The sequence below is a fragment of the Pleurodeles waltl genome, chromosome 7, assembly GCF_031143425.1.
Source record: "Pleurodeles waltl isolate 20211129_DDA chromosome 7, aPleWal1.hap1.20221129, whole genome shotgun sequence".
In the NCBI taxonomy this organism is placed as follows: domain Eukaryota; kingdom Metazoa; phylum Chordata; class Amphibia; order Caudata; family Salamandridae; genus Pleurodeles; species Pleurodeles waltl.
Genome location: NC_090446.1, coordinates 80,445,261 through 80,470,913, shown reverse-complemented (window position 1 = coordinate 80,470,913; position 25,653 = coordinate 80,445,261). Strand labels below are relative to the sequence as shown.

The window sequence follows — 25,653 nt, the reverse complement described above, 5'->3', positions numbered from 1 at the left end:
GAAGTAAATCTTCAACATTTGTACATTTGTAAATATATTACTTTAACCTTCATTTTGTACATACGTATTCATTCCATTGCATGGGCACTATTACTAGCATACACAACTCCTACCTCACCCTTTGCGGGGAAAACAATCTAAGATGGAGTCGACGCCCATGCGCAATGGAACCGAAGTGGGAGGAGTCCCTCGGTCTTGTGACTCGAAAAGACTTCTTCGAAGAAAAACAACTTGTAACACTCAGAGCCCAACACCAGACGGTGGTCTGTGCACAGCATGTGAATCTGCAGCGACTAATGCCACAAACAGATGTACACTGGGTAAGTGACATTTTCCTTATTCATCGTTCACGATGGTAACTATGGTTTCTTCATTACCGCTATCATCGATGACCCAGTCGACGGTAGCTTTCACCAAAAAAACGTAGACTTTTAAAATATCTTCACGATCTGCAGCAACGAAGGCAACATCGATGACTGCTCCTTTCACGCTGTTGACTAGCTCGTCTACGACAGTCAACGCGAGGAAAAATACACAGAAAACGGGAAACTATAAAATAAATTACACCAGAGCATACTTCTCTTAGTAAAATAACCCTGTTAATACCAGTCCATCTCTTGGAGGGTGACGACGAATTGGATGATGAGGGTCCATTTGGAACAGCTCACAGTAGAATGTAAAGTACCAGGAGGATGACTAGGAGTATGGCGAAGCTTATGACACACAATACTATGCAGGTGATCAAACAAACCAGGAGGGTTTTTATATGCCAAACACCTTAATTTTTGACTTACGAGCAAAAGTAGCCAACTATAGTAGGGGCCTTCCAGCCACAGAAGAGGTGCAACCTCAGCCACCGTCATCTCCAACTTCTCGGTTAGCCACCCCGCGCCAGAGGCCGACCACTCTACTGTTAGCGAATGTGGCCACACCTTAAATGACCCTCCAACATGAGACTGACATATCTGAAGGAGAACAAGAGGAAGGTGAGCTCCTCGACAACCAGTCGGAGTGGGAAGATTATGTAATCCCAACTCCACCTTCTCCTTCACCTTCCAAGGTAGATTCACCTCCAGAGGACATCGGAGGGTTCCATAATATTATGGAAAGGGCTGATAACCACTTCACACTTCCCATGCTATCCAAGCAAACTGATTGCTTCCGCTATGACTTTAAGGAGACATTCCAAAAATCTGTATGCTCCATGCCACTAGTCAGTTACATATCGGAGGAAGGTTTGAAGGACATGTAAAACACAGTGAAAGTCACAGCAGTGCTCCCATACCTAGATAAAAAAAATATAAAACACTTGAAGATGCCCCAGCATGCTTGACTGATCATGGTGGTAACACAAGCAGCCCAGAGAAGGTCCAAAAATCATTCTATGCCAATATCCGCACCTCCGGACAAGGAAGGTAGATGATTGGACAATATTTGGCAAAATATTTTTTTCAATGTCCTGTCTGTGTAAGAGCAGCTAACTACCTTGCAGTGTTAGCCAGATATGACAGGCAATTATGTGCAGACATCGCCCCATATGTTGATCAACTGCTGGAGGACATTAAAGCGGAAGCTAAAAAGATATTACATGAGGGAGAACACACATCGGCAGAGATAATTGATTGTGCAATGAACATAGCCACTCCTGCATTTCGCCAGCTTGCAGGGGCTGAGGTCCTCAGAAGGCAAGCTTGGCTGAAGGCCACATCATTTCGTCTGGAAGTACAGAATAAAATACTAGACCTTCCATTTGATAGTCAAGCGCTTTTTGGGAAACCTATTGACCAGGCATTGCAGTCAAAATCTGACACAGAAATGGCAAATTCTTTAGGAACACTGCAGTTTCAAATGTCTTACTTTTGTGGCACAAGAGAACGTTGAGTGCCTTCATATAGGGGAGGCTATCAGCAGTATAGATATGTCGTTCATATCTACCTCCCAACAATTTCGCCAGCAATACTTCCAAAGACAACCTCCACAAGTCTCTTACAATAGGTCTACTGCCAGAGGACGTTCAGCTCGTCCAACTAAAGACTCATGATCGCAGAGCATGATGTGTCCAGGGATCCAACTACCCCCAAACACCTATCTCTAAATCTAGGCAGAAAAATCTAATTAGTTCTCATGCAGTGGCAAACTATAACATCAGACCAGTGGGTCTTATAACTGGTAAAGTGTGGACACAAACTCTGGAGTTTGTCCAAATACCTCCTCCCAATCCTCCTTGCAAAACCTTCACTGAGTATCTGCACCAACTCAGGACGGAGATCAACAAAATGCTCACCAAGGGAGCAATAGAAAAGGTTCCACCATCTCACCGAGGGAAAGGATTTTACTCCAGATTCTTCCTCATTCTCAAGAAATGGAAGGATTGGAGACCGATCCTCGATCGCAAATAATTAACCCCTTCGCTGCCAGGCCTATTCCCCCTTAGGTGCCAGGCCTTTTTTTGGCTATTTGGGGCAGGGCGCACTTAGGCCCTCATAACTTTTTGTCCACTTAAGCTACCCACGCCAAATGTGCGTCCTTTTTTTCTAACATCCTAGGGATTCTATAGGTACCCAGACTGTGTGGGTTCCCCTGAAGGAGGCCAAGAAATTAGCCAAAATACAGTGAAAATGTAGTTTTTTTTTTTTGTTTTTTTTTTTAAATTGGGGGAAAGGGCTGCAGAAGAAGGCTTGTGGTTTTTTTCCCTGAAAATGGCATCAACTAAGGGTTTACGGTGCTAAAATCACCAGTTTCCCAGCTTTCAGGAACAGGCAGACTTGAATCAGAAAACCCAATTTTTCAACACAATTTTGGCATTTTACTGGGACATACCCCATTTTTTTTAAAAAAATTGTGCTTTTAGCCTCCTTCCTGTCAGTGAGAGAATGGGTGTGAAACCAATGCTGGATCCCAGAAACCTAAACATTTCTGAAACGTAGACAAAATTCTGAATCCAGCAATGGGTAAATTGTGTAGATCCTACCAGGCTTTCCTACAGAAAATAACTGAAATAAAAAAATATTGAAATTGAGATTGAAAAAAACAGCCATTTTTCTCTACAATTTACTCTTTTTCCTGCAATGTCAGATTTTTTAAAGCAATATACCGTTATGTCTGCTGGACTCTTCTGGTTGAGGGGATATATAGGGCTTGTAGGTTCATCAAGAACCCTAGGTACCCAGAGCCAATAAATGAGCTACACCTTGCAGTGGGTTTTCATTCTATACCGGGTATACAGCAGTTAATTTGCTGAAATATTAAGAGTGAAAAATACTTATCAAGAAAACCTCTGTATTTCCAAAATGGGCACACGATAAGGTGTTGAGGAGCAGTGGTTATTTGCACATCTCTGAATTCCGGGCTTCCCATACTAGCATGTGAATTACAGGGCATTTCTCAAAAAGGCTTCTTTTTTACACACACTCTTATATTTGGAAGGAAAAAATGCAGAAAAAGACAAGGTGGCAATAACACTTAGTTTGCTATTCTAAGTTCCCTCAAGTCTCCCGATACAAATTATACCTCACTTGTGTGGGTGGGCCTAGTGCCTGCAACAGGAAATGCCCCAAAACACAACGTGGACACATCACATTGTTCCACAGAAAACAGAGGTGTTTTTTTGCAAAGTGCCTACCTGTGGATTTTGGCCTTTAGCTCACCCGGCACCTAGGGGAAACCTACCAAACCTGTGCATTTTTTTAAAACTAGAGACCTAGGGGAACCCAAAAGGGGTTACTTGTGGAGCTCTCACCAGATTCTGTTACCCAGAATCCTTTGCAAACCTCTAAATTTGGCTTAAACAAACCACTTTCCTCACAGTTTGGTGACAGAAGGTTCTGGAATCTGAGAGGAGCCACAAATTCCCTTCCACCCAGCATTCCCCAAGTCTCCCGATAAAAATGATACCTCACTTGTGTGGATGGGCCAGGTGCCTGCAACAGAAAAAAGGCCAAAAACTTGTAGAGATTGAGGGGATAGCACAGCGAGTTTATAAGCACATATTCTTCTTTTATACATCTTTAGGCTACCTCTGCTTTGGGGACCCACACAAGTTAGATGTCATTTTACTTGGGAGACTGAGGGGGAACACTGGGGAGTAGAAACTTTGTGCTGGAGGGGTGACCCTACAAAGAAAAGTCAGGAAAATATGCTTTTTTTAAGCACATTTTGCGGTTTGCAGAGGAGTCTGGGTAAGAAAATGTTGGGGGATCCACGCAAGCCACACCTCCCTGGACTCCTTGGGGTGTCTAGTTTTAAGAAATGTCTGGGTTTGGTAGGTTTCCCTAGATGAAGGCCGCACCCAGGACCAAAACCATAGGTGCCCCCTCCTCCCCAAACACAGATAGTTTTTGTAATATATCATTTTGACGTGTCCGAGTACGTCTGTGATGTACCAAACACTAAAATTGTGAAAAGAAACGCACTTAGGTTATGTGAAAAAGACCCCTCACCCACCAACCAAGTTGGTGACATGCTTCATCATCGGGGTCCCACCTGAGACACCTAGCGTATCACAAGTGTGTTGCGACGCCTGATTACAACGGAGCAGGTTTTGTTTTTACCACACATACTGGTTGGATTTGGCATGAGGGTATTGATGGTTCAGTAGATCAAATTTTATTAACAAGAGATTCACAAAAGTGAAATGGACTGTTAATAACTGAAAGGCTAAAAAACGGAACCAATGACTCTCAGCTTGTGAGCTGCAAAGCCGCGTCAAGGCACCAACCGGTTTACAGTATATTCACACACCTTTCATACATGACATGCACAAGACCATTCACGCCGCCAGCCACGGGCCCAGCACATTACAACACTTGGATCGACAGACAGCGCCACTCAAGGGCCCATCACTTACATATGCCCACATGCCTGATACAGCAGTCATATTAGCTGATGGGAGTGTGTGGACTGATGTTTGGCTGGCACACCGCCAGCCAAGCGCCACCCCACGCACACCGCCATCACTTTTTTGGTTAATAAACAACAAAGAAACCACTAACTAATTATAAAATGAGTACAAAACTACAAACGCAAAAGCTCTAACTAAATACATGACAGTAATGCCAACCGTGAAACTGAACATATGAAAATATAAAATAGGCAGTTTACGCTCACTGTATTCCCCCAAAACCTTTCTGCATGTTGTAACTTCTGAAACAGCCAGCCACACACTGCCCAGGCTTTGAAGGGCAATCGGGGCAGTACATCCGGCTCTCCCTCCGGATATATCTTTGGGCACATACTCTACATTTCTTAGTGGGCAAGTCTTTTTTGGGAGTGAGAGGAAGGTGATCTGGAAAGTGGTGATCTTTCAATCTAGCCACATCCTCCACCATCGCTACTCTAGGAACTCTTGCCTGTTCCACCACAATAAGGGGCTCTATCACTGACTTGTGAAATTTAACAAATTTCATCCTTGACTCAGGTGAACAATCCTTGAACACAATAAAAGCATTAAAAGTTGCCAAATGAAATAAATGTAGGGCCAACTTTTTATACCACATGTAAGACTTACGAAGAGCAGTGTAAGGTTCCAACCTCTGATCTACTCTATCAACACCACCCATGTGCCTATTGTAGTCCAAAATGCACACAGGTTTGTGCACTTCGGCAACCTGACCCCAAACATTCACAAGGGAAGTACTCTCATCATGGTTGGTGGATAGCATGTACACATCCCTCATGTCTGAATTTCAGAGCTAGCAGCTCATTACTGCGCAAGGCACTGCACTGTCCCCTCTTGTGTTTATTTTTTTTTTTTTTTTTTTTTTACACACACGCTCCCTTGGATAGCCTTTCCGGTTAGAACGGATTGTGCCACAAGCAACAGTGTCCACTCTAAACAACTCCTTGAACAACTGCACTCCAGTGTAGAAATTATCTACGTACAAATGGTGACCTTTGTTAAACAGTCGTCTACTAGGTTCCCTCGCTAACTCCAAAAGTGGGCGGACAGCCAGGAGGGTCAATACTGGAATCCCTACCAGTGTAGACCTGGAAATTATACACGTATTCTGTACTACTTTCTGACAACATATACAATTTAATTCCATACAGTGCCCTCTTACTAGGAATGTACTGCTTAAAAACGAAACGCCCCTTGAAAAGGACCAAAGACTCGTCCGCACTTCTCTTTGCCTAGAACATAGACCTCTGAAAACCCATCTACAAAATGATCAAGGACAGGCCTAATCTTAAAAAGACTGTTACAATCAGGGTGATCTTGTGGCAAGGCTAAAGCATTGTCTACAAAATGCAGCATACGAAGAAGCAACTAGCGATTACATGTCATAGTTGCAGGAAATATAGCCGTTGCCATCAAGGGACTAGTAGACCAAACCAAGTGTAGCTTTATCACAAAGAGTTGTTGTAAGGAAATGCCTCCTTGGCATGGTTACCCCCTGACTTTTTGCCTTTGCTAATGCCAAGTTATGATTTGAAAGTGTGCTGAGGTCTGCTAACCAGGCCCCAGCACCAGTGTTCTTTCCCTAACCTGTACCTTTGTTTCCACAATTGGCACACCCTGGCATCCAGGTAAGTCCCTTGTAACTGGTACCAAGGGCCCTGATGCCAGGGAAGGTCTCTAATGGCTGCAGCATGTCTTATGCCACCCTGGGGACCCCTCACTCCGCACAGACACACTGCTTGCCAGCTTGTGTGTGCTAGTGGGGTTAAAACGACTAAGTCAACATGGCACTCCCCTCAGGGTGCCATGCCAACCTCACACTGCCTACAGGTATAGATAAGTCACCTCTCTAGCAGGCCTTACAGCCCTAAGGCAGGGTGCACTATACCATAGGTGAGGGCATAAGTGCATGAGCACTATGCCCCTACAGTGTCTAAGCAAAACCTTAGACATTGTAAGTACAGGGTAGCCATAAGAGTATATGGTCTGGGAGTCTGTCATGCACGAACTCCACAGCACCATAATGGCTACACTGAAAACTGTGAAGTTTGGTATCAAACTTCTCAGCACAATAAATGCACACTGATGCCAGTGTACATTTTATTGTAAAATACACCCCAGAGGGCACCTTAGAGGTGCCTCCTGAAACCTTAACCGACTATCCGTGTAGGCTGACTAGTTTTAGCAGCCTGCCACACACCAGACATGTTGCTGGCCACATGGGGAGAGTGCCTTTGTCACTCTGTGGCTAGTAACAAAGCCTGTACTGGGTGGAGGTGCTTCTCACCTCCCCCTGCAGGAACTGTAACACCTGGCGGTGAGCCTCAAAGGCTTACCCCCTTTGTTACAGCACCCCAGGGCAACTCCAGCTAGTGGAGTTGCCGGCCCCCTCCGGCCACGGCCCCACTTTTGGCGGCAAGGTCGGAGGAGATAATGAGAAAAACAAGGAGTCGTCACTGGCCAGTCAGGACAGCCCCTAAGGTGTCCTGAGCTGAGGTGACTCTAACTTTTAGAAATCCTCCATCTTGCGGATGGAGGATTCCCCCAATAGGATTAGGGATGTGCCCCTCTCCCCTCAGGGAGGAGGCACAAAGAGGGTGTAGCCACCCTCAGGGCTAGTAGCCATTGGCTACTAACCCCCCAGACCTAAACACACCCCTAAATCGAGTATTTAGGGGCTCCCCAGAACCTAGGAAACTAGATTCCTGCAACCTAAGAAGAGGAGGACTGCTGAACTGAAAACCTGCAGAGAAGATGGAGACACCAACTGCTTTGGCCCCAGCTCTACCGGCCTGTCTCCCCACTTCTAAAGACACTGCTCCAGCGACGCGTTCCCAGGGTCCAGCAACCTCTGAAGCCTCAGAGGACTACCCTGCATCTAGAAGGACCAATAACTCCCGAGGACAGCGGCTCTGTTCCCCAAAGGCTGCAACTTTGCAACAAAGAAGCAACTTTGAACCAACACACGTTTCCCGCCGGAAGCGTGAGACTTTTCACTCTGCACCCGACGCCCCTGGCTCGACTTGTGGAGAACAAACACCACAGGGAGGACTCCCCGGCGACTACGAGACCGTGAGTAGCCAGAGTTGACCCCCCTTGAGCTCCCACAGCGACGCCTGCTGAGGGAATCCCGAGGCTCCCCCTGACCGCGACTGCCTGCTTCAAAGACCCGAAACCTGGTAAAGACTCTGCACCCGTAGCCCCCAGGGCCTGAAGGACCCCCAGGTGGCCCTCTCCCTTGCCCAGGTGGTGGCTACCCTGAGGAACCCGTGCCCCCCCCCCCCCCCCCCCCCCCCGCTGCCTGCCTGCATCGCTGAAGAGACCCCTTGGTCTCCCATTGAATCCTATTGCGAACCCGACGCATGTTTGCACACTGCACCCGGCCGCCCCCCCGGGTAGTTACCTGCTGGCAGACTGGAACTGGGGCACCCCCTTCTCCATTGAAGCCTGTGTGTTTTGGGCACCACTTTGACCTCTGCACCTGACCGGCCCTGAGCTGCTGGTGTGGTAACTTTGGGGTTGCTCTGAACCCCCAACGGTGGGCTACCTTGGACCCAAACTTGAACCCCGTAGGTGGTTTACTCACCTGCAAAAACTAACAAACACTTACCTCCCCCAGGAACTGTTGATAATTGCACTGTCTAGTTTTAAAATAGCTATATGTCATTTGCATGAAAACTGTATATGCTATTTTGCTAATTCAAAGTTCCTAAGTGAAATACCTTTCATTTGAAATATTACTTGTAAATCTTGAACCTGTGGTTCTTAAAATAAACAAAGAAAATATATTTTTCTATACAAAAACCTATTGGCCTGGAATTGTCTGAGTGTGTGTGTTCCTCATTTATTGCCTGTGTGTGTACAACAAATGCTTAACACTACCCTCTGATAAGCCTACTGCTCGACCTCACTACCACAAAATAGAGCACTAGAATTATCTCTTTTTGCCACTATCTTACCTCTAAGGGGAACCCTTGGACTCTGTGCATGCTATTTCTTACTTTGAAATAGTACATACAGAGCCAACTTCCTACAGTTGTATACTAAAAAAAGACTATACCACTCACTTGCTAAAAAAGCTACTCACCATCAACTACTCTGCACAGACACAGCAATCACCGATGATAACCCACTAAAAAGAAAAAAGCAAATTAGACATATGACAACACAAATATCATTGTGCTCAAATCTAAGGACAATTTCACACACAATCCTGCATTTAGTACACCACCTACAAACATATCATTCATGCATGTCAACAATACTCCTTTGGAGTAAATTGCTTTTACTTACCTAAAACATGCAACTATGCAAACCGCAGGACAACTACTGCCAAAACCGCAAGGACCCACAGCAAAGGAAGCAAAAGCTTTGAACTAGAACAAAAAGAAGAAATAAACTGTTATAATCACAAATACTTCACCAGTTGACAAACACCCCTCTACCAAGAAGTTAGAAATTGTCCCAGGTGCCTAAGAGGCTTCTACCCCCCTTGGGGGCAGATGGGCCTAAAACAAATAGGCCGATCTGCCCCCAAGGTGGGGCAGAAATGGCCAACAGCTCTGTACCCTGTTTGGGGGGTGACCCTTGCCAAAGGGGGAGCCCCCAACACAAAACAAGTATTTACAATGCAACAGGTCTCGCATTTGCTCATGTTGGAGCTGATCGCGTTGTAAACTCCTAACCCGACTTTTCACCTATCGGGCAAAAGTGCATTTATGTACGTAACCCGAAAAAATGAAATTAACTATGTAAAGTGCCCGACTTCTGCCAAGCGTGATCGCGCTCGTAAATTAGAGAAAAAGAAGTTCACGAGCCCGATGGAAAACAGCGCGCCTCGCATGTTTTCTGCACTTGGTCACTGCGCTCGAGGAGGGCTAGCCACCGGAAAAGGCATGACGTATGCGTGCCTTTGACTAATGAAAGCAAGCAGATTTTATTAGGCAAGCCCACGAACCAATAAAAAACACTGACGTGAAGTTGACAGGGCTCTGAGCCCTTTTCTAAATACTAAAGCGTCTCGCTGCGTTACGAATGCGCGAGCGCATGCAACGCAGGCTCGACCCTAAAAACTAAAGGGAACAAAAAAAATAAATAATCCCTCACGTCTTGGGGGCAGATAGGCCTAAAAGAAAAATAGCCTGATCTGCCCCCAAGGGGAGCAGAAATGGCCATCAGTAATGTGCCCCCCTTTGGGGAGTGATGCTTGCCAAAGGGCCCACACACACACAAAACACACACAAGATCCCAAGGGGCCTAGAGTGCTAAACTGAGAGGCCTAAAGGTCTTTAGGTTTATCCTATGTTAATACTACTTAATTAAAGGTACCGGGGACTACCATATCGACGACGGTGAATAATTCAAGTACATCTATGAAAGATTCCAATACTGGAGAACTAAAGTTACAGGCAAGTAACTAATTTTCATCACTGCATGATAGCCTTTCCAACAGCGATAGTTCTGATCTTGCCAATGATAAATATTCCTGTAACTCCTTAACTGACATAATTACCTTTGAACCAACACCCACCCGTCTAGGCCAGTGGTTCCCAACCTTTTGATTTCTGTGGACCCCCACTTTAACATTAATGGAACCCAGGGACCCCCACTGAATCATCATGGGAATCCGGGGACCCCCGCCTGAGTCATTACTGGAAGCTGGGGACCTAATTTGTCAATATTTGTTAATATCTTTTAATTTTCTAGGCTCTCGCGGACCCCCTGAGAAGGCTTTGCGGACCCCCAGGGGTCCCCGGACCACAGGTTGGGAACCACTTGTCTAGGCAGTGGCAGTGCTGTCTGGTCCTATAACTAATAACTTGACTTGCAGAGCATCATAAGAGCATGCACTGACTTCACCTTGATGTAGATTAAAATGCAGCCCTCCACAGCGATAGGCAGAAGTAGCAAATTAGCATATTTTACAATCTTAACTTTATACTAAGTTTTGGGGAAAATGCAGTTTTAAAGTAAGGGTTATTGAGTGTTTTGAGTCAACAGCATAGTGGTTTGATACTTGGTAAAGGATACAAGATACTTTGAAGTATTTACATCACATAATTGTTGCTGACATGTTATCCAACTGTATGTTATCTTTCAAGTTTTCCTTTCTTCTTGCCTCAAGTTTGCCTGTTCTGATCACCCCATACTTCTTGTTTTTTGCAGGAAGGAGTCTGCATTCTGACTGGCTTGGGCTACAATGGGAAGGACACAAATGGCCTACCACAGTGGGATGCCTGTGTGAACATCAAAGTGTGGCTGTTTGAGACCACACCACTTTTCACTGGCACAATCGCTAGCTTCAATGTGAATACAAATGCCTGGGTGGCAAGGTGAGCACAGGAGCTGCTTGGAGAGGTCAGGTGTCAGACTTTGGAAAATGGAATACAGTATTAGGAGACAATGCAGTGCCATGTAATGGCACCTGGCTGGCCTTTTAGTCAATTGTTGTATTCAGTAACTTCCACCCTTTGTGGCAAATACTGTAGTATTGCATGAGGCTTTATTAGAGGTTCTGCTTCTGTGACCCTGTTGGGGTTGACAGGCAGTCATTTCTTTTAACAATACTTAATACTAGCCCTAGTTGTGACATTAGCCGAAATCTGGAGAGCAGCAGCAGATTGGTGCATTACTGACATTGTTGGTTATGTTGATTCCTTAAGCCTGCACTGAGGCTGCCACTCAAAAGAAAGTTACATGTGAGTGCTAGAGTGACTCCATAGGACATTGATTGTAAGCCCAATATTCCTCCATATGTAGCCATCATCTTAATATAATTTTTCCACCTGTGGATTTTGAAGCAGCAATTTCTCTGCTGAGATGCTCATGTTTCAGGACCTTAACAAAAAATTCAAGAAATAAGGTAGCAGGTATAAAGCAAGACGCCAGTGACGACAGTGAATGTGCCAGTGTTGTCCAAGGAGCATGGATTTGCTCGGACTCCTACATTACTTTTTAGCGTTTTGGACTACAGGGAATACACACAAGGTTTTGTCTGAAATACTACCGAACATTTGCAGCAAACGATAGACAATGTTTGAAATGTGTCTCTTATGATCATAAATAGGAGTTTTGTGACCCCTTGCTTATACATAAAATGTGTGAAAGACAACACTAGGAATACTGTTATGGCATAAAGATCTTGCCCCAGATGGATTACAGAATACCATTTTGCAAATGATACTTCAAAACAGTAGATTTTTCAGACTCCCAAAACACCACCTTCTGATGTCAAAATATGAGAGGTGAAAAGGGCTAACAAGATGTTAATACTTTTTTGTTGTTATTTTTAATGCTTTTTTGGGGCCAGACACTCCCAGGATAATGCTAAGGCCCTTGAAATAACTTTCAGAGACTATTCTCTGAAACACCACAGTAACCAAAAAAAAACTCCTTTAGTGAGGGATGAAGTCAAAAGTATTTTGGTTAACAGAATAAAGGAAAGTGAAACTGCATCAGTTCAACCAAAATAAATTGTTCAGTGGTTCTTCACAGCCCTAAATAGGATATCTTTTTTAAAAAAAGGACGTGAGGTACAGAGAGAGGAAATAGACCCAGGTATAGTGAAAGACTTGAATGCCTGTACCATGATCACAGTATCTACATGTGGTGAAACTTAGAAAAGTGATTCATTTTAGCCAAGTTTACAGGAGATCGCATTGCATCACATTAAATTAACTGAGGAGTAAATATTTGTTCAGTGGCATGTGTAGCTGCAGATACACATGCTGTGCATAGTCCGTAGTCTGGTGTTGGGCTCGGAGTGTTACAAGTTGTTTTTCTTCGAAGAAGTCTTTTCGAGTCACGAGACCGAGGGACTCCTCCCACTTTGGTTCCATTGCGCATGGGCGTCGACTCCATCTCAGATTGTTTTTTTTCCGCCATCGGGTTCGGACTTGTTCCTTTTCGCTCCATGTTTCGGGTCGGAAAGTTAGTCAGAATCTCGGAAAACTACGTCGGTATTGTTTCGTTCAGTATCGGGTTAGATTAGAATCGACACTGAATCTTGAAGAGCTCCGGTAGCCCTTCGGGGTAATTTCGATTCCCCCGTCGGGGCCTGGTCGGCCCGACCGCGTGCAACATCGAGACTGATGGAACGGACCCCGTTCCGATTCTGTCCTAAATGCCACAGTAAATATCCTTATACAGACCAACATTTGGTCTGTAACTTGTGCCTGTCACCCGAGCACAAGGAAGAGACGTGTGAGGCCTGTCTAGCGTTTCGGTCGAGAAAAACGCTCCGAGAACGGAGAGCCAGGAGGTTGCAAATGGCGTCCACGCCGACAGGACAACGACGGTTCGAGGAAGAGGGAGAAGAAGAAACTTTCTCCATCCACGAATCTGATTCCGAAGAATTCGACGTCGAAGTGCAACCAACCGTGAGTAAGACGTCGAAACAAAGATCACGAAAAAACAGACAAAGCCCAGGGGACGCCACTGCCAACAGGCCATGGCTTAACCCATAAAGTAGGTGACCGTCCATCGGCACCGAAAAAGGGCGAGCTAGTGCCGAAGTCGTCCGACTCAGGTCGAGACACAGGCACGCAGCAATCTCGGGACCGAGAGAGTGGTGCAGAAAAGGGTCGACACCGAGATAGCGGCACCGAAGCTGCTCGGCACAGAGATAGCGGCACCGAAGATGGTCGGCACCGAGAGGGCACGGCACCGAAAAGGAGAAAGATCTCGTTGGAGCCGAAAACAACTAAAGACACGGTTTCGGTGCCAAAACGCCCGGCAACCGAACCAAAAACCAGTTCCTACTCAGAGGAACAATCACTGTCCTCCCAACTACAAAGACACAGATTTGAGGAGGAATTACAAACAACAGATGTAGATCACACGCAAAAGCGGATCTTTATACAAAGTGGTACAGGGAAGATCAGCACTCTTCCCCCAATCAGAAGGAAAAGGAAACTTGACTTCCAACAACAAGACAAGCCACCACAAGGAAAGGTGGTAAAGAAGGTAACTCCACCACCCTCTCCACCACCGGCAACTCATGCATCACCGGCACAGACTCCACCACAATCACCAGCTCATACCACCATGAGCCAAGATGATCAGGATGCATGGGACCTCTGACGCTCCAGTATCGGACAATAGCCCTGAGTCGTACCCAACTAAGCCCTCACCACCTGAGGACAGTACAGCATATGCACAGGTGGTAGCCAGGGCAGCCAAATTTCATAATGTATCGCTACATTCAGAGCCTATCGAGGATGACTTCCTCTTTAACACCCTGTCCTCCACCCATAGCCATTATCAAAGCCTTCCTATGCTCCCGGGAATGCTAAGGCACGCTAAACAAATTTTTAAGGAGCCAGTTAAAAGCAGAGCAATAACTCCAAGGGTGGAGAAGAAATACAAGGCACCGCCCACAGACCCTGCTTTCATTACATCACAACTGACACCAGATTCAGTTGTCGTAGGAGCAGCTCGTAAAAGAGCCAACTCGCATACATCAGGTGACGCACCACCTCCAGACAAGGAGAGCCGCAAGTTTGATGCAGCTGGGAAAAGGGTTGCAGCACAGGCTGCAAATCAGTGGCGCATCGCCAACTCGCAAGCACTCCTAGCGCGATATGACAGGGCCCATTGGGACGAGATGCTGCATCTCATCTAGCACCTCCCCAAAGAATTCCAGAAACGAGCAAAACAAGTGGTTGAAGAGGGACAAAATATCTCCAACAACCAAATACGTTCTTCTATGGATGCAGCAGATACAGCTGCAAGAACAATAAATACTGCTGTAACGATAAGGAGGCACGCATGGTTGCGCACATCTGGCTTCAAACCTGAGATACAACAGGCAGTGCTCAATATGCCGTTCAATGAACAGCAATTGTTTGGCCCGGAAGTGGACACTGCAATTGAAAAATTAAAGAAAGACACCAACACAGCTAAAGCCATGGGCGCACTCTATTCCCCGCAGGGCAGAGGCACATTTGGCACATTTCGCAAAACAACTTTCAGAGGAGGGTTTCGAGGTCAAGCCACAGAAGCCAGCACCTCACAAACAAGACCACCTACCTACCAGGGACAATATCAAAGGGGAAGCTTTCGGGGCCAATACAGAGGGGGCCAATTCCCAAGAAACCGGGGAAAATTTCAAGGTCCCAAAACCCCTCAAAATAAACAGTGACTCACAGGTCACACAACCCCTTCACACAACACCAGTGGGGGGAAGACTAAGCCAGTTCTACAAATCTTGGGAGGAAATAACAACAGACACTTGGGTCTTAGCAATTATCCAACATGGTTATTGCATAGAATTTCTCCAACTCCCTCCAAACGTCCCACCGAAAACACACAATATGTCAAAACAGCATTTAGACCTTCTAGAACTAGAAGTTCAAGCATTACTGCAAAAAGACGCAATAAAATTAGTACCAGGTCCACAAAAGAACACAGGAGTTTACTCACTGTACTTTCTAATACCGAAAAAGGACAAAAGTCTGAGACCAATATTAGATCTCAGAACACTAAACACCAACATCAAATCAGAACACTTTCACATGGTCACGTTACAAGACGTAATACCACTGCTGAAACAGCAAGACTACATGACAACCTTAGATCTAAAAGACGTGTATTTCCATATACAGATACATCCCTCGTACAGGAAATACCTAAGGTTCGTATTCAAAGGAATACATTACCAATTCAAAGTGTTGCCATTCGGAATAACAACCGCGCCAAGAGTCTTTACAAAATGTCTAGCAGTAGTAGCTGCACATATCAGGAGGCAGCAAATACACGTGTTCCCGTACCTAGACGATTGGTTAATCAAGACCGACTCGCTAACAAAGTGTTCACACCACACAGATTATGTTATACAAACCCTTTGCAAACTGGATTTCTCCATCAACTATGCAAAGTCACACATTTTGCCGTGTCAAACACAGCAATACTTAGGAGCGACAATCAACACAACAAAAGGGATAGCCACTCCAAGTCCACAAAGGGTTCAAAATTTTCACAAGGTGATACAAGCCATGTATCCAACACAAAAGATACATGCAAAGATGGTATTAAAACTCCTAGGCATGATGTCCTCATGCTTAGCCATTGTCCCAAACGCAAGATTGCACATGAGGCCCTTACAACAGTGCCTAGCATCACAATGGTCACATGCACAGGGTCAACTTCTAGATCTGGTGTTGATAGACCGCCAAACATACATCTCGCTTCTTTGGTGGAACAGTACAAATTTAAACAAAGGGCGGCCTTTCCAAGACCCAGTGCCACAATACGTGATAACAACAGATGCTTCCATGACAGGGTGGGGAGCACACCTCAATCAACACAGCATCCAAGGACAATGGGACGTACATCAAAGAAAGTTTCATATAAATCACCTCGAATTGTTAGCAGTATTTCTAGCGTTGAAAGCATTCCAACCCATGATAACCCACAAATACATTCTTGTCAAAACAGACAACATGACCACAATGTATTATTTAAACAAACAGGGGGGAACACACTCGACACAGTTGTGTCTCCTAACACAAAAAATATGGCATTGGGCAATTCACAACCATATTCGCCTAATAGCAGTTTATTCCAGGGATCCAGAACCAGCTAGCAGACAATCTCTCTCGGGATCACCAACAGGTCCACGAATGGGAGATTCACCCCCAAATCCTGAACACTTACTTCCAAATTTGGGGAACACCTCAAATAGATCTATTTGCAACAAAAGAAAACGCAAAATGCCAAAACTTCGCATCCAGGTACCCACACCGGCAATCTCAAGGCAATGCTCTATGGATGAATTGGTCAGGGATATTTGCGTACGCTTTTCCCCCTCTCCCTCTCCTTCCATATCTAGTAAACAGATTGAGTCAAAACAAACTCAAACTCATACTAATAGCACCAACATGGGCAAGACAACCTTGGTACACAACACTACTAGACCTGTCAGTAGTACCTCATGTCAAACTACCCAACAGGCCAGATCTGTTAACACAACACAAACAACAGATCAGGCATCCAAACCCAGCATCGCTGAATCTAGCAATTTGGCTCCTGAAATCCTAGAATTTGGACACTTAAACCTCACACAAGAATGTATGGAGGTCATAAAACAAGCTAGAAGGCCATCCACTAGACACTGCTATGCAAGTAAATGGAAAAGATTTGTTTGTTACTGCCATAATAATCAAGTTCATCCATTGCATGCATCTCCAAAAGATATAGTAGGATATTTACTACATTTGCAAAAATCAAATCTAGCTTTCTCTTCCATAAAGATACATCTCGCAGCAATATCTGCATACCTGCAGATTACTCATTCAACTTCCCTATTTAGAATACCTGTCATTAAAGCGTTTATGGAAGGCCTAAAGAGAATTATACCACCAAGGACACCACCTGTTCCTTCATGGAACCTCAACATTGTCTTAACAAGACTCATGGGTCCACCTTTCGAACCCATGCATTCTTGCGAAATGCAATACTTAACGTGGAAAGTTGCATTTCTCATTGCCATCACATCTCTAAGAAGAGTAAGTGAAATTCAGGCGTTTACCAATAAAGAACCATTTATTCAAATACACAAAAATAAGGTAGTTCTAAGAACCAATCCAAAATTCTTACCAAAGGTTATCTCACCGTTCCACTTAAATCAAACAGTAGAATTACCAGTTTTCTTCCCACAGCCAGACTCAATAGCTGAAAGAGCACTACACACATTAGACATCAAAAGAGCACTAATGTACTACATTGACAGAACAAAACTAATTAGGAGGACAAAACAACTATTTATTGCATTTCAAAATCCTCATACAGGAAATCCAATATCAAAACAAGGTATAGCTAGATGGATAGTTAAGTGCATCCAAACCTGCTATCTTAAAGCAAAGAGACAGCTGCCTATTACACCAAAGGCACACTCAACCAGAAAGAAAGGTGCTACCATGGCCTTTCTAGGAAATATTCCAATGAACGAAATATGTAAGGCAGCAACATGGTGTACGCCTCATACATTTACTAGGCACTACTGTGTAGATGTGTTATCTGCACAACAAGCCACAGTAGGTCAAGCTGTACTAAGAACTTTATTTCAAACTACTTCCACTCCTACAGGCTGAACCAACGCTTTGGGGAGGTAACTGCTTACTAGTCTATGGACAGCATGTGTATCTGCAGCTACACATGCCACTGAACGGAAAATGTCACTTACCCAGTGTACATCTGTTCGTGGCATTAGTCGCTGCAGATTCACATGCGCCCACCCTCCTCCCCGGGAGCCTGTAGCCGTTTAGAAGTAGATCTTGAACATTTGTACATTTGTAAATATATTACATTAAACCTTCATTTTGTACATACGTATTTATTCCATTGCATGGGCACTATTATTAGCACACACAACTCCTACCTCACCCTCTGCGGGGAAAACAATCTAAGATGGAGTCGACGCCCATGCACAATGGAACCAAAGTGGGAGGAGTCCCTCGGTCTCGTGACTCGAAAAGACTTCTTCGAAGAAAAACAACTTGTAACACTCCGAGCCCAACACCAGACGGCGGACTATGCACAGCATGTGAATCTGCAGCGACTAATGCCACGAACAGATGTCACTTACCCAGTGTACATTTTCCTTATGAGATACTTTAGATGCAGAAATACATGCAGAAATTGTATATATGTAAATAAACATTCCTTTAGCACAAACTATGTACATACATATCTATCCCATGGCATGGACATCTTTACTATTCTCATTCTACCACTCCTACCTCACCCTATGCGGGAAAACAATCTAAGATGGAGTCGATGCCCATGCGCAATGGAGCTGAAAGGGAGGAGTCACTCGGTCCAGTGACTCCGACTTCTTCGAAGAAAAACAACTTGTAACACTCCGAGCCCAACACTAGATGGCAGGAACAGTGCACAGCATGTGAATCTGCAGCGGAACATGCCACAAACAGATGTACACTGGTTAAGTGACATTTTCCATATATATATATATATATATATTGCAATGAAAAATGGCCTAAGGCCTTCACTTCAGTAGCCCATCGTAATCATTATGAGCAAAAAGGACCAAAGCAAGGCCCAGCCAATCAGGCTTCCCCTCCGTCTAGAACCCTCCTGAGAGGAGCTCCATCCCTCAGATTTTCTACCGCACGTCATGCTAGGGAGTCTCCTTTGAGCTCTGCTCAGTCAACACTTCAGAGAAGTTCATTTTTGCTGTTTTTCCTCAGAAAAAGAATTTCCTACATCAAGTAAGGGGTCTTATTCTTACTTTTCCTAAGGGAACTCTATTTTGAGGTGAATTCATCATGTCTGATGAGGAGGAAAAAAAAACTGTTCAGTGCCTGTAAGACCTGTGGGAAGAGGAGGCTCCACTTTGAGGACCCTCACAAAGACTGCATTTACTGCCTCTACCCTGACCATGTGGCCAAAGACTGCAAGGTTTGGAAGACCTTTTCTAACAAAACCCTCAAAGATAGGGAGGGTAGGGTACTAATTTGGCTCCAAAAGTTGAAGGCCAGATCTAATCCAGTGTCTGGTTCTGACAGTGAGGAATCTTCAACTTCCTCCAGAAAACCACAGAAAAGAGGCAGATCTTCTCAACCCCACTCAGAAGATCTTCCAAAAAAGGCCCCCAAGAAGACTAAAAGGGTGCCTTCTAAGGCTGGAAGTCCTCCCAGTTCTCCTCACAAGAGTTCAGTTTCTTCTAAAAGGCACTCTAAAGAGAGATCTGTATCCTCAAAGCGCAGCAAAAAAGCCTTATCTGAGCCTCCAACGCCATTTCCTGTGGTGAAACATGTCTGTAAGAGGCCATCCGAAAAATCTACAACGACATCGACGAAAGCACCGTCCACGGCGGTGTCCAAAGGTGTCTGTACAGCTTCATCGTTGACGACTACAACCTCTACAGTCTCTATGGTGTTGTCTTCCTCATAGACGATCATGTCGACGACGCCCTCGTCGACGTTCATGGTTGCCTTGCTCATCGCCTCTCCTTCATCGATGCTGCCGCCAGAGAGACCATCGACATTTGACTGTCGTTTTTCCTCGTCGGTGAGGATTTCTCCGTCGGCGATGCCGTCGACGATGCTGATACCGTCAACTATGCCGTCGGTGATTCCGACGAGTGTGCCGGCTATGTCCCCGTCGACGATGCCATCCGTGTTGCCATTGACTATCCCGTTGACGAGGCTGAAAGCACATAAAAAGTCTGCCTTCCTTTCTTCTATGGTGACATCTCCAGGTACGGTTTCAGCTTTGGTACCTACGCATTTACTGGAGCAAGAGGACTCAGATGATGAGGGACCTTTTGGGGTTGCTCATAACCCATCAGACCTACATGTGAAGTGCCAGGATCTGGAGGAGGACACCCAGCATGATCCACACTTACTATCCGCAGACGCACCAGTATCCTTATCAGGAGCAGATGGTTTCTTTACCAGGATCTCTCATAGCTGAAATACAACTCATGTTAGATGACTACAGAAGGCAGTTCCCGCCAGCTGAGTTGGGAGTTCAGCAGCCTGTTGTGCTCTCTGTGCCTTCTACTCCAGTCCATCCAGGGGTCCAACCATCTTATGTACCTCTGCAGACACTGATTTCCATCCGTACGCAGAATGTGACCTCCTCGGATGATGATTATGATGACAGAGAAGAGGGTGAATTACTGGAATCAATAACAGAATGGGATGACTACCAAATTCCTACTCCCTCCTCGCCCCCTCCGGGTCCTGTTGATTCCCCTCCTGGTTCAAACTGGGGTGGCATGGTGAGCAAAATAATGGATGGATTAAACCCAGATCCGTGACTGGGGGTGAAGGTTTGATTGGTTCCGCATTCCGTCCATCCAGTTACGCTATCCCACAGCGTTTGTGTTTTGCTTTACTTTTGCCGCCCTAAGTGCGCCGGGTATGCCCAGATGTGGGTCCCGGGCTCACTGTGCCACTGGATTCAAGCTAGCCTCTCTGATGAGGGGTGAAACCCTGAAACCGGTCCCAGGATGCTCGTTTTCGGTCCAGGGAGAACCTGGCCTGGCATTTCGGGCTGGACTGTTCCCATGAGGAAAAGGGTCAATACTGATTTGCATATGGCTGGGTTCAAACTGGGGTGGCATGGTGAGAAAAAATAATGGATGGCTTAAACCCAGATCCTTGACTGGGGGTGAATGTTTGATTGGTTCCGCATTCCGTCCATCCTGTTACGCTATCCCACAGCATTTGTGTTTTGCTTTGTCCTTGACATCGGCGGCTTCCACAACGTGCTGGAAAGAGCTGCTAAAAGGTTTGAATTGCCCATGCCCACAAAGCAGATGGACTGCTTTTTGTATGACTTTATGGAGCCATTTCAGAAGGGTGTTAAATCTATGGTGATTGTGGACTATATCTGGAATGAGGGCATTAAAGTTATGAAAAACCCGGCCACCGTCATCCTGGTTCTACCGAGCCTTGACTGAAAGTATAATGCGCCTGAAGACACTCCGGCTTGCCTCACGGCCATCCCAGACCCAACTCTGTTATTGCCCAAGCGGCACAACGCAGATCTAGGAACCCTTCAGCACCAATTTCTGCCCCCCCCCCCCCCCCCCCCCAATACAAGGAGGGTAGGAGATTAGACAATATAGGAAAACGCTTTTCCTAAATGGCTTCGCTTATTATAAGGGTTTCTAATTCTCTGGCCATCATAGGCAGATACGATAGGCAGCTGTGGGCTGACATTGCACCCTATTTAGATCAACTGCCTGAAGACTCTAAATTAGAGGCCAGGAAAGTCTTGCAGGAGGGGAGAGGTCTTCTGCAGAAATCATAGATTGTGCTATGGACATCGCCACCACGGCTTTCTGTCAGATGGCAGGTTCTGCAGTTCTCAGAAGGCAAGGTTGGCTTTGAGCGACTTCATTTAGACCTGAGGTACAAAACAAGATCCTTGGCCTACCTTTTGATGGTGAAGCCCTTTTCGGAAAGCACATTGATGATGTGCTTTAGGCGTTTAAGACAGACACTGACACGGCCAGGTCCCTTGGCACTCTGCAGTTTAAAAGACAGCCTTTCAGAGGAGCTAGAGGCCGAGGTTACTCATCATATAGACCAGGTAGACTGTAGAATAGTACAGATATCCTTCTGCCTCTGCGGCATCTCTTTCCTTTCGCCCTCAGTTCCAGCAGAGAATGCCTCAACAGGCAGCGTATTCAAGAGCTTCCCAGAGAGGAAAGGCTGGAAGGCAACCGAAAGATACAGGCCGTAGGCAATGACTTGCTATCGTCTCTGACTACGAACCTTCCTTTGCGCTCAAGACTAGGGGGAAGGATTTCTCTCTACTTCCAAAATTGGCAGACGATAACATCAGACCAGTGGGTCCTAAACCTCATCCAGTTTGGTCATACCCTAGAGTTCTTCCACAGTTCTCCTGCGAAGCCTGCCCTTCCTCGGAAGTTGAAACACTTGCATCTGCTCAAGCAGGGCGTCGAGTCCATGCTTCTCAAGGGAGCTATAGAAAGGGTTCCACATCAGGAGAGGGGAGAGGGTTACTACTCCCAATTCTTTTTAGTCCAAAAAAAGCAGAAATATTGGCGTCCAATACTAGACCTCAGGGACCTCAACACTTATCTCAAGAAACAATAATTCCATATGATCACCCTGTCAGACATTCTGTCACTTCTAAATTCGGGGGATTTCATAGCCACCCTCGATTTGCAGGAGGCATTTATCCATATCCCTATTCATCCCTCCCACAGAAGGTATCTCAGATTTGCAGTAGCTGGAGACCATTTTCAGTTCAAAGTCTTGCCCTTCGGCCTGAAATCGGCCCCCAGGATCTTCATCAAGTGCGTGGCTCCAGTGGCGGCTTTCCTCAGAAGACAGAACCATCAAGTCTTCCTGTATCGGGACGATTGGCTGGTCAAAGCCAGATCCAGATCTCAGGCACAGAGGTCCACGAGAGCTTGTATCGAGCTGTTTGCGAGCCTGGGCCTAACGGTCAATTGCGAAAAGTCAGCATTCCAGCCCTTAAGGAGAAGAATTTGTCTAGGGGCAGTACTGGACACTTCTGCCAGCAAGGCAGACCCTACAGAGGACAGACGGAGAAAGCTCATTTCCCTCGCAAAGCGTTTACAAAAAAGAGTGCATTTCAGTTCGCCTCTTCAAGTCCCTTTTAGGAATGATGTCCTCCTGCATTCCTCTGGTGCCTTTTTGTCGCCTAAGAGTGAGACCCCTACAGGAACAGTTAGATCTTCAAAGGTCACAGTCCACGGGGTCTTTCGACGATATCATCAGGATAACGAACCCCATGATATCCTCTCTAGCTTGGTGGACTCAGGACTCACTTAGCGAAGGGGCTTACCTTTCTTCCTCAGCAGGCACCTTGGGTAATAACTACAGACGCTTCTCTCGAGGGATGGGGTGCTTTCCTACAACACCTACAAGTCAGAGGCAAATGGAAGCCACATCAGAAAGTCTTTCACATCAATTACCTCGAATTGAAGGCTATTCGACTAGCGCTGTGCGCTTTCCTCCCAAAGATAGGAGGTTCCTCAGTTCTTATCCGGACGGAAACGCGACAATGCATTATATCAACAAGCAGGGGGGGAACCAGGTCTCTACTCTTATCGAGAGAATCTCAGTGCACCTGGGAATGGTCTATCACTCACAAAGTAAACCTTCGAGCGGAACATGTCCCGGGAGTACAGAACATTATTGCGGATTCCCTGAGCAGGTCACAGTCGTCCAGCCACGAATGGGAATTAGACCTAGGAGTTTTGAATCAGCTCTTCGCCCGATGGGGGAAACAGAGCCTGGATCTCTTCGCCACTCTGCAGAATGCGAAATGCTTGTTCTTCGCAAGTCGGGGTCCACATCGGGGCTCCTGGGGGAATGTGTTTTCCATGGCATGGTCAGGAATGTATGCCTACGCTTTTCCTCCCATTCCCCTGATTCCAAGAGTTCTGGCGAAGATCAAGGTCGAACGCTGCAAGCTCCTTCTGATTGCTCCGGCATGGCCTCATCAGTTTTGGTATACGGAGCTCCTCCTTCTCTCGCAGAGCCGCAGCATCCCTCTGCCAGTGATACCCTCCCTGCTTACGATGAACGACTGCCAAGTTCTCCACCCAGATCCAGCTTCACTTCACTTGACAGCCTGGCTCCTGAACACCATGAGTTTGCGCATCTAGATATACCTTCGGATTGCAGAGCCATTCTTGCCAGAGCTGTAGCTGACAGTACCAACAAATGTTATCGTCTAAAGTGGAAGAGATTTTGCTCTTGGTGTGCTCAATTTCAAGTGCATCCCTTTTCTTCATCACCGCAGCAGATACTATCTTATCTTCTACTTCTGGCCAAATCGGGTTTGGCAATTTCTACGATCAAGGTCCACCTGGCAGCGATTTCCCGTTACAGACGTACGGTGCCTGAAGCTTTACCTGGACAGAACTAAATAGTTTAGGCAATCTAACCAACTTTTTGTGGCTTTCAGTGCTTCACGTAGGGGTCGAGCTTTATCTAAGCAAGGAATTGCGAGGTGGATAGCCTCTGCTATTAACTATTGTCATACAGCCGCAGGTAGACTGTTGTGGAATCCAGCGGGGGCACACACTACAAGAAAAATGGCTGCATCCATGGCACTTTTTGCAGGACTGCCCATTCAGGACATCTGCAGGGCAGCCACGTGGAAGTCTGTACATCCTTTCGCAAGTATGCATTACTGTTTGGAAGAAGTTCAGCAAGCTGATGTGGCGGTAGGACAGGCAGTGTTGCGACATCTTTTCCAGTAACGGTGAGGTGTTGTAAGTTCTTTATTCTTTTTCCCCCCAGCCCAGTTTAATTTGAGCACATTGCATAGGTTTGTTTTTTCCTTTACGGCTCTCATATTAATTTTTACCTTTTTTAAGGTAACGTTCTATTATCTTAGTTATTGTTTACCTAACATGCTATTCTTATCTGGGTAATCTTTTCATTGAACATTCTGCTGATATTGTTATGTTCCAGGGTGTATAGATATGGATATATGTTTGTGGGCATGTATCATTAAGTATACATTTCGATTAATGTTATGCAATGTGCTTCATTACTGCTTGCTATTCTGATTCAAGCATGTGAATCTATGAAAGTTCCAATACTGGAGTGAGAAAATAAGTTACTTACCTGTAACTGTAGTTCTCAAGTATTGGTATCTTTCATAGATTCGCATGCGACCCTCCCTCCTCCCCTGGGAAGCTCACCTTTTCCTGTTTTTCTTCAGATACTCTTACACTCATGCTTGGGAAAATCTGAGGGAAGGGAGCTCCTCTCAAGAGGGTTCTAGAGGGAGGCCTTTTTTCATTGCAGTAGTGTGTGTGTGTGTGTGTGTGTGTGTGTGTGTGTGTGTGTGTGTACAACAGTTACAGGTAAGTAACTTATTTTCTTTTCAACTGTCCTTACTTGGGCGACTGGCAGCTAAAAGCTCAAAGTAAGGCAAAAGTGAGACAGGATTTTGTAACAAATGTGGAGCAATTACACAGGATAGGTATTCAGAGCAAGCATCAACATCATATCTCAACATTGGTGTTATTTCGGGGAAAAAATAAGACCCCTTTTAAAAAAAAAAAAAAAGTCCCCTTTGTGGGAAAGAGTGGTATCTATGTGGGATGTACTCCGTCTCCTGGAGAGAGTACCTCCAATCCATCTGCCCTACAGATCACCTCCCTTTTGGGTTCTATGGCACCCTGTATTGACACTACCCTAAATGCAAGATTGCACATGAGATCCCTGCAGCACTGCCTGGAGGGCCAATTGTGTCAACAATTGAGAAGA

At 45.7% G+C, this 25,653-nt stretch overlaps 1 protein-coding gene across 1 annotated transcript in view; it reads left to right on the top strand.

Annotated features, from left to right (window-relative positions):
• Positions 1 to 25,653, top strand: part of LPCAT3 (lysophosphatidylcholine acyltransferase 3) — a 273,776-nt gene that overhangs the window by 166,103 nt on the left and 82,020 nt on the right. The window contains exon 9 of the mRNA XM_069243022.1: positions 11,063 to 11,229. Coding sequence (XP_069099123.1) covers positions 11,063 to 11,229 — 167 coding nt within the window. The remainder of the gene's footprint in view (positions 1 to 11,062; positions 11,230 to 25,653) is intronic.